Source organism: Egretta garzetta, unplaced genomic scaffold (genome assembly GCF_000687185.1).
Source record: "Egretta garzetta isolate BGI_Z169 unplaced genomic scaffold, ASM68718v1 scaffold270, whole genome shotgun sequence".
NCBI lineage: Eukaryota > Metazoa > Chordata > Aves > Pelecaniformes > Ardeidae > Egretta > Egretta garzetta.
This window is the reverse complement of record NW_009258274.1, coordinates 1,830,320-1,841,828: the sequence shown is the minus strand read 5'-3', so window position 1 is coordinate 1,841,828 and position 11,509 is coordinate 1,830,320. Positions and strand designations below refer to the sequence as shown.

General features: G+C 42.8%; 1 protein-coding gene across 1 annotated transcript; it reads left to right on the top strand.

Moving 5' to 3' along the window:
* Positions 1-2: 2 nt before the first annotated feature.
* Positions 3-10,108, top strand: LOC104123386 (C-terminal-binding protein 2; the record flags this gene model as incomplete). Its single annotated transcript, XM_009635629.2, has 9 exons — positions 3-66; positions 425-579; positions 667-811; positions 3,249-3,455; positions 4,076-4,290; positions 5,074-5,204; positions 5,366-5,493; positions 6,034-6,151; positions 7,109-10,108. Coding segments are annotated over 9 exons (1,335 nt in total), but the record flags the coding sequence as incomplete, so codon positions are not given.
* Between the last annotated feature and the right edge of the window lie 1,401 nt (positions 10,109-11,509).

Genomic DNA, 11,509 nt, shown 5'->3' with positions numbered 1-11,509 from the left:
CCGACGGCTGTCGCAGGCCCCTGAACGTCCAAGTTCTTCTGCTCGCTGAAGGAGGAAATAGCCGTGGTACCTCGGCGTGCTGAGGTGGAAGAGGGGGGCAGGTTAATGGGGCCTAGGCCTGAAGTGGCTTTGTAACTGCTTCAGGAGCCTCGAGTAAGATGGCGTGCTTCTGAGTAGACCACCTCTATTATCCCTTTATCGAGAAAACATGTTTTATTTTTCTTTATAAGTAGTGGCAGAGGGTTGGTTTTTTTTTCCCCAGCTTCATTTCCCTGTGTTTGTTTCCTATTTATTTATTTTGCTTTGAATGACCCTTTCTAAATACTGTCAAACTCTAACAGAACTGGTGGCTTGTTGGACTAGCAAATGAGGGTTCCAGGATTCTTGTCTTTCATGTAATCACTCCTGCTGACTTTCTTCATAGGCATACGGCCTCCGATTGTGAATGGCCCAATGCCGGCACGGCCACTGGTTGCGCTCCTGGATGGACGAGATTGCACTGTGGAGATGCCCATCTTGAAGGATGTTGCTACAGTGGCATTTTGTGATGCCCAGTCAACTCAGGAAATCCATGAAAAGGTGGGCAGGAAAATGTGCAAGTGTTCAGATGCTCTACCTATGAGAGTAACCAAAGCAGAGGTTGATTTGGACTGGTTTTTGTTGTAGGTGCTGAACGAGGCAGTAGGAGCTCTGATGTATCACACCATTACCCTTTCTCGTCAGGATCTGGAGAAATTCAAAGCCCTCAGGGTCATTGTGCGTATTGGCAGTGGCTATGACAATGTTGACATCAAATCCGCTGCAGAATTAGGTATGATGACACCATTAGGGCTCTGTTGCGATCAGAACCGAATGTGAAGTGGAACACTGCACATGTTTTTTTTGTTTTATAGCTGAGTACATTTAAAAATTGTAATGTAAAAAGATTTGGAGCTGCTTAGTATCAGGCATCTTTAGGAAGCTGACCCATATCAGAGCTGGAAGGTGGCTTGAAAGAAAGATTCTCAGTTCTCAGATTGCTCTTCTATAGATGTCAGTGTCTTTGCCATTGTTTGGGATTCAGAAACCTGAATATGGTGTCTAGATAAATTCTGGTGAGGGGGCTTTTGGTTGTGGGGAAAGAATTGAACAAACTGATGTCTGAAAGCAGCCTGCAAATGCTGATGCAGGATAAACTCAGTGTAAATGCTTGATTAGTGAGTTTTCCTGTTAATTTTTTTTTTTACGCAGCTAGGTTCTGATTCAACATTTTATTATTGATCCCTTTAGAGCCCTAGACATGTGAAGAGTCTCTGGATCAGGTGACAAAAAGCTGCTATTTATTAAACATATGGCAGTGAGACCGTTGGACCTTGTAGTCTCCTAGGTGAGGTGGATCATCTAAGTACTCTGTCCCTTCTTTTTTAGGTTTGTGTCAGTGATTTGAAACATTTCTTATTGTAATACAGATCAGATTAAGTTTAAATGAAATGCAAGTATTTATATATAAAATTGAAATAGCCATTAAAATTCCCAGATCTGTAAGAACAGGTGAATTGCAAATAATTGAAGAGTGCGTATTTGTCTAGTGCTGGACTTGGCTTCTAAAGAGTCTTCTTACCTGAATGATTCAACTGAATAGACACAAGAGTTCCTGGCAAGGTCTTCGGCTCTCATCCAGCCATTGCATTTCTGGGCTGAGTTTGGAACCTATTTTACTCTTAGGGTTCTCTACTTAAAGTCACCATACATATCTTTGATTCATTCGGATTCAAAGCTTTCCTTTTCCCCAAACTCCACACTCATTAACCCAGGAGAAATGGGTCAAAGTTCTTTCACCATCAGACTGCTGCTTGCCACTTTTGCTTTGGAGCAATAGTATGATGACCCTTATGCATGGCCAGGTTTGCTTTTTCATGGACAATTAATGATTATTTTCATGCTTAGCTAGGCCCTTTAATTCATTCTGAGGTAAGAGACTGTTCCTTATGTGTTCTGAATCTTCAAATCAGACCAAAGGGCTGTTGTGTGTGTTTGTTTTCTTACATTTAGGCATAATATTGCATGTAAACACAAATCTTTGTCTAGCTGTGTAAGAGATGAATGCATGCAGCTTGTCTGAGTTGACTGTTGATGGTAACCAGTGAGATTAAAAAAAGTTAGGTTTCCCTGTCTCCCCTGCTCACGTCCTCCAAGTTGTCTGTGTGGCATTATGGCGCAACTGCAAAGGATTTGATAGAGCAAAGGGGTCCAATATCTGGGATTGTGTGTGGCCATTGCCCTCCTAGTTCTCTTGGGAGGGCATGGTCTGAGCTTAGTCGAAAGTCTCCTGTGTAATAGGCTTACAAAAGAGTGATGCATTGCTGAATTTTATGTGCCTTCAACCATTGCCTAGATTTTATCCCTAGTTTTTAGAGAGGTGGTGGACTTCTGAGGAGGAGGAGTTTCCTTGGTTTGGCAAGGGGTTATTGGGAAGAGACCTTTTTTTTATCTATTTTTATTTCTTGGCTGGTTTGTTGAATGAAGCATAGCAGCAGTGAAGTGGTACGTTGTCAGTCATCTCCCCATACCCCCCTTTTTTTAATAGACTGCTCAGGAATGACCGGGTTTTGCTACAGTATTCTATCTTTTCTCCTTCCTGACAGTAATTTGTGCTTGCATTAGTAATTTACCTGATAGCCATGGGTTTTATCGTCCCTGGTGGTTGCATGTTATTCTAGAGTGGGAGCGTTATGTGTTGTTATTTTTAAGTGTGACTTCAAATGGATTTAGAGAGGCTCCTGTGGCTTCTCTCTACATTTAATGAGTTAGTTACTTATTGTTGCTCCTGGGGAAGCTGATGCTTGCAGTGAGCATCTGGACTGTGAGGCATGAAAGAGCTCAACCATCTGTCTTAATTCTTCTACAGTCTGCCAGTTAATCTGTCAGGAGTGTCTCCGGAATGAGTGCATCTTTTTGGATGCAGATCTTCTAAAACAGTCAGTTTCTTGCATCACTTTATGACCCAGTTTTCTCATTTCAGCCTGTCTTTTTTCTGGTGAGTGTGTCAATCAAATGGATATTTTTAAGGAAGGAATGGTATTTCCTTGGGGTTAAAAACCTGGCTGGTTGTATCTATGTTGCTATAGAATGAGCTTCTGAAATGAATTCTGTTTCTTGGCAGTAGTTCCGGAGCACTGAATTGTCTTTCAGCACTTATGCCTGAAGAGCTCTATGTGGGTTTAGCGTTGCAATGCTAAAAATCTCATATGACCTCTATGGCTTTGTAGGCATTGCAGTTTGCAACATCCCTTCCTCCTCAGTAGAGGAGACTGCTGACTCCACCCTCTGCCACATCTTGAACCTCTATCGCCGTGTTACTTGGCTACATCAGGCTATGCGGGAAGGGAATCGAGCCTCGAGTGTAGAACAGATTCGAGAGGTGGCTGGAGGCGCTGTGCGTATCCGTGGGGAGACTTTGGGCATCATTGGACTAGGTAAGTGATGGGAATTGTTAGATTGAAAAGTGAACTGTGAAAGTTTTTGGGAACCAAGAGTCACAGACTGAAAAAAGTGGTAATTTTACAGCTGTTCATTGTGAAACACACTGACTCATGAGGAGTGCTAGTGCCCTATTCTGTGATGCTGGATATCTTCAAGAGTTGGGTGTATGTCATGGGATTGGGGACTTTTTTTTTTTTGTATTCAAATGGCTAGAAGAATTGGAACATTCAGACAGCTCTTCTCAGTGACTGTTTCCCTGTGTGCTAGGCTCTGTATCAGTAACAAAGCCACCTGAAAGCTACCAATTCCTTCTCCAAATTCTTGTAATCAGATTATTACTGCCTCTGACTCAGGGTCCAGATTTGGTTTGAAAAACAGAGCTCCTTCTAGGCTAAGCTCTGGCTATTGCATGGGGAAGGACTAGAATTAGCCACATGGGATCAGACCTGAATAACCTCCTCTGGATCCCTAGGGAAATCCTAGCGGTTTCCAGGGCTGCAGTACCTTGGGCCCTGGCAGTAAACTCCAGTGTAGGCTCCCAGTCTACCCCAGTATCTTGTCTTTAAAGTTTGTTTTACCTTTCCTTGATGATTGTGGGTTTTCTTTTGTGAAGGCCGAGTTGGACAGGCAGTGGCTCTGCGAGCCAAGTCCTTTGGCTTCAACGTGATTTTCTATGATCCCTATCTGCCGGATGGAGTGGAGCGATCCTTGGGTTTACAACGAGTAGGAACCCTGCAGGATCTACTAATGCACAGCGATTGCATCACATTGCACTGCAGCCTGAATGAACATAACCATCACCTCATCAATGACTTCACTATTAAACAGGTGCAGCAGGAGCTTGATTTCCCCCACAGAGCACTGTGGAAATGAATGCAAACAGAAACTGCTGCTTTCACAGAGGCTGAGAGCGTGTGAATCCTGCTGCCTCTGTCGTGTGCCTCCTGCTGCCTTTGGAGGCTGGGAGCGTGTGGATCCGGGTGCCTGTGCTTTGTGCTGTATAGAATTTCATGTTAACAGAAGAATAGGATTGGCTTTTTTTGCCAAGCAATTTCAATTTAAAAAGAGTGGTTTAGGTGATTAAATAATTTCAAATTACCTTTAAAATGCATAATTGACTGTGCTGGTTAGAGCCAGATGTGGCGTGGCTGGGACTGTGTAAGTTTCTTTACGCAGCTCTGCCAAAGCCTCTCTGCCCAAGCCCACTGCAAAGTCAGTCTCGGGCTCTACTCCACTAGTCTATGAATGCTTTTCAGTGCTTTCATGAGAGACATCTGGACGTTGTAGTCCAGTTTTGAATAGTTGGATACTTGATTGATGTCCTCTTTCTTTTTTAATGTAGTAGGAGGAATATGGAGTGCAGAACTTGAGAGTTCCACTTTTGCCCTTGTTGTCTTGTGGTTTTGTTTGTTCATTTTTAAAGCAAATTTCTGAAGCATTGCTTGCAGGCATTTCCCCTGTGGTTAGCTTTGCAGTGAGAGCACTCCTAGTTCGTCCCGGTCTCATCTAATCACTGCAGGCTCCTGCTCATTTCCAGTAGACTTCCCAAGATTCACTTAGCTTCCATGAAAAGTCGCATTCTCAACCCACTTAATATCTTTCTTCTTCCAGATGCGCCAGGGCTGCTTCTTAGTGAACACAGCCCGGGGAGGGCTGGTAGATGAGAAAGCCTTAGCACAAGCCTTGAAAGAGGGAAGAATCAGAGGAACGGCATTGGACGTGCATGAGTCTGAGCCTTTCAGGTAATGTCACACCTGCATGCCTGCTGCTATCCTGTGACTTGCCTGTACTGCATGATTCTTTTGGGTTTTTGTTATTTGAGTTGCAGTAATACCTGAGAGGACAGATGCGGTTATCGCTTCTGGAGAGAAACTTTTTTTTTTTTTTTTTCCTTCTCCCACAGCTTTGCTCAGGGGCCCTTAAAAGATGCACCCAATGTGATCTGCACCCCTCACACTGCCTGGTACAGTGAGCAGGCTTCCATTGAATCCAGAGAAGATGCAGCTAAAGAGATCCGCAGAGCTATTACAGGTAATGAGGAAGACTGTGTGCCCGCCAGCTGCTGCAGAAGTAGTATTGGTTCACTGCAGGGATTATGCTGATTGTTCTGAAAACTTAGACTCAGTAACTGGTTTGGAACTGGAGCATAAGTTAATAATTCTCTTTGCCTTCTGAGAATCTTGTAACTAATGCTGGAGTGGCACTTTCTCTCCTTGGGAAGGCCTTATGCCTAGTACATCTTCCAAATCCTTTGCAATAATTCCTTTGACGGTTATACTGTACACCTTTTCTCTGGAGTAGTACATATTGTATCTTGGGGAAGGTGAGGCTTGGCAATTGCCGTTTGTGGCCCATAATTTCCACAAGATCACAGAAATAGGTAGGAAGGATCAGTTTCTTGTCTCCTTCAGAGACCGGTTGCTCAGAGGAGAGTCTTCCCTGCCCAGTGTTATCCTGTGGAGGTAGACAGAAAAGATGTGCATTTCCTTTCTACTTACCTTTGTAAATGCTTCAGCAAGTGAGTCCCTCTACTTCTGTCATGTATTTTTGCCATTCTTGGCACTTTTGCAGGTCACATACCTGATGCTTTGAGGAACTGTGTTAATAAGGAGTACTTGCTGTTAGCTCAGTGGCCCAGTATTGATCCTGCAACTGTCCACCCAGAACTCAACGGAGCTGCAGCTTACAGGTGAGATACGTGGGTTGTCCAGGTTACTGCTTCCAAGCATATCTTCCTACTGAAGTAGGCCAATGTCCCTCTTTGGGTTTGAGAACTGCTTGTACCTGCAAGCAGGTATGTTTCTGTTCCTATATAGTTGCTATATGAGCTCTTTCCAGAAACTTAAGAGCAGCGCTTCTGAAGCTGTACTAAGATTTAATATCTACTGGGTCATATTTAGTTCTAGCTGTGTGCTGGTTAATTTTTTTTTTTACACATATCATTAGGTCTGTATAAAGAAGCCACAGTTCTTATCTGTAGCCCAAATATGGACTACTAAATAGACATTGTCCAGTGGATTTGGGCAGTGGCCTAAACAGGGAGTATTTCAGTTTGTCTGTTACAGATCTGATGAGTGATTGTGGGCAGGTTGCTTCCTTTCTGTTTTTCTCCCATCTGCAAAGTAGGAAATCTATTCTCTTCCCTTCTCTGAGAAATCTACAGAGGTTTGGATATATTTATGGAGAAGGCACAGGGAGGCAGAATGGAAGTAATGGAAGAATGGTTCATTAGCAATTCATGAGTACTGCTCTCCTATTTTTCATCTTACCTCTAGATGTTTTATTAGTTCAGCTCCTAACTTTTTCAGTCTTAGAGCTCAGTGAAGGATAACTGGTAGCTTGCACTCCTCCTGCTGATGGGGAAGGAATTTCTAGCCCTTCAGGGTACCTTCATACAGTGCCTCACACTGTTTTCCACTGGAGACAAACTTTGTACCTGTTTTCCAAATGTGACCTGAGAACAGGTGTCATTTGGTATTAGGATATAACTGCTACTCTTCAGCTCTGGAGACTTTTCCTGTGTTCTGTCTCAGAGCGTTTCTGTTAGAGGGGTTTGTATTCAGCAGGTGCCTGAGAGCATGGCTTCTTTCCCCTTGCGTAACTCTGTTGGACAAGCTTGTAATTTCTATATTTCTGTTGGTTTCAGGTTTCCTCCAGGAGTAGTGGGAGTAGCCACCCCTGGGCTACCAGAACCACCAGTAGTGGAAGGGATGGTAGCTCACGGGATCCCTTCTGTTTCTCACTCTGCACCGCGTACCCCTTCCCCAGGAGAGACGAGCAAACTGGATGCAGACAGAGATATTCCTGCCGACCAATAGCAGCATCTTTCTCTCCTCTTCTCTGGCAGCAGAAAAAAAGTAGGAGGGAATCTCCTCCTAGGACCTTCTTTAACACCCTACAGAGACTGTTTCCTGTTCATGCAGGACGGGAGAATGCATTTCATTACCGGCAAACTTTAGCTCTTGCCTTTATTTTGTAACCCTAGTTTTAATCTCTCAATGAATCTTTCTCCTTCTCTGGGGCAGGGCAGCAGTGACCTTGCCTCCCCTCGGAAATACTTGGTTTAACCAATGAATTTTCCCATATATCTGCCTCGGTTGTCTGTGACAGGGAACTGTCCTCGTGCACTTGAAAATAGAAGTGGAGCTGCCTGATCAGGGATGGCCCTCAGTGTTCCTAACACCAGACTTCAGTGCACACTTTTCAGTTGTGATTTGTAGTTTAAATTTAATTTGGCTGAAGCTCTCTAAGTGTAGCCATGGGAAATATTAGAAAAAATATTAGTGAATTGGAGAAGTTGTGACTGTTGTCTTTTATTATGCCCTTGGTAGAATGCAGCCTAGGCTCAGCTCTGTGTGTTACTTTGCTTGTTTTAATTAAGGTTTCCTGTGGGAACAGACATAGCGCAGGCATTGCTAGTTCTCGACCATACAAAGTTTTGTCTATGCAGTACTAGGTTAAGTTAAAAGTAACAGTCTCCAAGCCAGCCTTGTAAATAATTTGGAAGGGATTAAAATGTCATCAAATGTGTTCTGGTGGCCACTGTGTTTGTGAGGCTTCAGAATAGTTCACCCTGGAATCTGTGTAACTCGGAGAAGGCAAGAGAATGCAGAAATGGGAAAAACTTGCACTGGGAGACAGCAAGTAGCAATAACTTGCAGCTGCAGTTGCTAGTTCCTCACACACATGTACCTCACAGTCTTATGGTGGTGTTGATCCACAAGGTATCTATCACATTAGAATTCTAAGCTTTGTGCTATTTTTTTTTTGGCGTAACTGCATCAACTAGAAGTAACATACCAATTCTAGTGATACTTGTCTCTCTGCTGATAGAGAAGGCAGCTTTTAACTGTTGACCAAATTACTCTACTCTAGCTCTGCTAGCATATACTGCATCTCCAGTAGTGGGCAGGGCAAGGCAGTGATTTTTTATGTGAATAAGCTTTGTGATACTAAAGGAGAAAGAACACTCTTAGCTTGTCACCTGAAGCCAAGGTAGGATTGTTGCTCTCAAGTCTTTTCCCATTTCCCAAATGACTGAATGTGAGGGGTATGGAGTCTTCAGCAAAACAGGTTCCACAGGAGAATATTTTCCTTAATTCCAAATCTTCCTTTAATTTCATCTTGTTACACTTCAGTTATAGCCTTTCCATGCACAAGATGTAACGATTCCCAATTGATTTGTTCATGTTCTGTGGGTTTATTAAAGTAGGTGCTATATGGGAGGCATACCCTACGTGTGGGTTTGCCTGCCTCCCTCAATTTTTCCCTCTGTTGTGTGTCTGTGACTGGAAGCTGAACAGCTGGGATCAGACTGGAAATACATCTTGAGGTGTGGACAGAATCCTCTCTTTAGGCTGTTCGCAGTTTGGGAAGCTGAGGAAAGCTTTCAGAGTCAGTAAGTTTTCAGGTTTTTTCCTGGTTCTAAATTTTTCTCCAATACTGCCTTCATATAATGGCTTACTACTGATACAGTGAAGTGATTTATTCCTTCCTCGTCCTCCACTCCCCCACTTTCCCCTAGCAATTCAAGAAAGGAAAATAAGCAAGAAGTAAACTTCAGGTGTTTTCTTACAGATTTTACACTTTAACTATTTAGCATTAGTGAGGTGATACTAGTTCTCTAGTGCTGAGTGTCTTTTTTGATAAGGTATTTGTCTCGGTGAAGGTTCTTGGCTTCTGTGTTTTCATGGATGATGCTGATTCTACTTAAATATACCTCCTTGGCTGCTCAGGTTTAGCAGATCAGACCGGGACTGGTGGTAGGCACAAGTTACAGGAGAACTTTTCTGAGCAAAAGCCCAGAGCTCAGAAGCACTTTGATTGCAACTGTACCTAAAATAACCAGCAGCACTTCCCTGAGTTCTCTAATTCTAGGAAATTTTACAAGCTACTAGTTCAGAAAGCTGTTCTTCTGACAGGCAGATGGGGTAAAGTTTTCAGGGACTGAGAGCTCATCTTCTGTCCATTACCACATTAGGGAAGCAGTCTGTCAGTAACTACTCTTTCCTTATTTCCTGCCGACAATTCCTGCCTTGCTTAGAAGTTCAGGTCTGAGATTATTTTGTAGTAAGGGACTTCTGGCTATGAGCTTTGTGAATACAGAGGATCAGAGTTCATTGACCTTGTCTCTTCTACAGCACAATGCAAGATAGATTTATTTTTTGAGAGAGGCAGCAATTTTTTTTTCTTTCTTAACTGCAAGTATCCCTATAGACCAGTCAAATAACTGAGCAGAGGAAGAGTGGAAAGATCTTATTTGGGGGACACTTGAGTTTCTCAATTCTTCCTTTTGGTGCATAGATATACTGGTGACTAGTGTGTGCATAGGAATTAAATAATTGATATCATAAGCAATATATACAGTTATGGGTACTGAGGAGTTGAAGCTGACAGCATTGATAGTGGCTTTGTTCTGTCCAACGCTATGTAGGCTTGTGATTGGATACGAAGGCAATTTTCTACTTGAGTAAAGCCACAGCAGAAAATGTGGAGGTAAAAATGAACAGAACCCTTATCATGACCTCAAAGAAGGACTCTGTTTACAGGATTACTGTGCTTCTATGCCATTTGTACCTCTGCTTATAGACTGAATCTATTATCACCAGATGAAGGCTGTTCTGAACAGATAGCTCAAAGAAAAATTTACTAGTACTAAAGTACCATGTGGTCTTCATCCCCTGAGTGCCAAGTCCTTTGTTAGCACTCCCTCCTGTGTCGTACACTGATTTGCAGCTCCCCCTCCCAAGCTTAGTGCAGTATACAGAAGTGGAAGGATTTTTTTTAAAATTTTTTTTTTATTGCCTTCCTTCAGAACTAGCACAGAGCTTTAATCCCAAAGAACAGAAAGTCTCCCAGGGTGAGGCAGGAGTGCCCTAGCTGCACTAACCTGCTTACAGGAGGTGCTCACACTGTCCCAAGGTACATTCTGTTTGTCAGGGTCACTGCTGCTGACCAGCTTTTTTATAGAGGACTCAGAGTTTCAGAAATATATTTTTGTAGACAATGACTAAACTGTGAAACATTGAAATAAAGCATGTAAACAAAAACTTACAGCACTGTCCTCTGTACAGATGTTTTTCTCACTTCAGTTCTCTCCTGACTCGTTAGAAAATGTTTGATTACTTCTTGGATATATTTTAATAAAGTTCTCCAAAGAACATGGCTTCTGTCTGTGGAAGGGGTGCCTGGAAGGGGTGCCCTTAGATACAATATTGAAGGGGAGGGTTGAAAACCTGTACAGATAGGTGTCTGCATCAGTCCCAATTTTCTCATATTAGGTAAGTTGGATCTTCCACACAATCACTCCCTGCATCAGCCACTCTGGCAAATTACTTTCTTTGGATTCTGGACCAATGGCCATCAATCAAGGCTGTGAAGGTGGCAGACTGGAGAAGAAGCCATCTTCAATGGTTAAGGGACAGCTTTGGATGTAGCCTGGTGTTTACTTCTGTGACTTCTCATGTGTTGAAATTGTGGCAACTGGTTTTGCAGCCTTCTAAATGTGTAGTTTAAATATACATGTGTAAACAGGAGCGGTCTTCACCCTTTTACAGTAAAATAGTATTTGAAATTAATACGCAAAATTAGCCCATGAAACTGATTTTTTCTAACATATAATACAAGTCAGTGCAACAGAATTAGCACAGAAAAGTGGTTAGGTATTTCATAAATTTAAGTTAATTCTTAAGATTCTCCCTGTGTCGATCATTAATGAAAGTTAGGAAACCCCTTCCTATTCTTGGTGGATTATATCACTGTTTGTCTAGCTGGTGCTGCGTGCTTTTGCAATGTCCAGCACCATGCTCAGGAGATGGGATGTGGGAAGTGCTGGCCTGCTTTATCATGGCAATTTCAGTTTTGGACCTGGTGGAATGGGAAGGGGACACAGGACCACTTGGGATCTTTCACATGATGATACTGTATCTAATACATAGCTGATGATCTTACTGTTTTAGTGAAGAAACTTAAGACATGAGGGCAAAGCCTGGTCTTCAAAGAATGTAGTACTGATCTTAGACTTAGCATGGCAATCACTTTGACACGA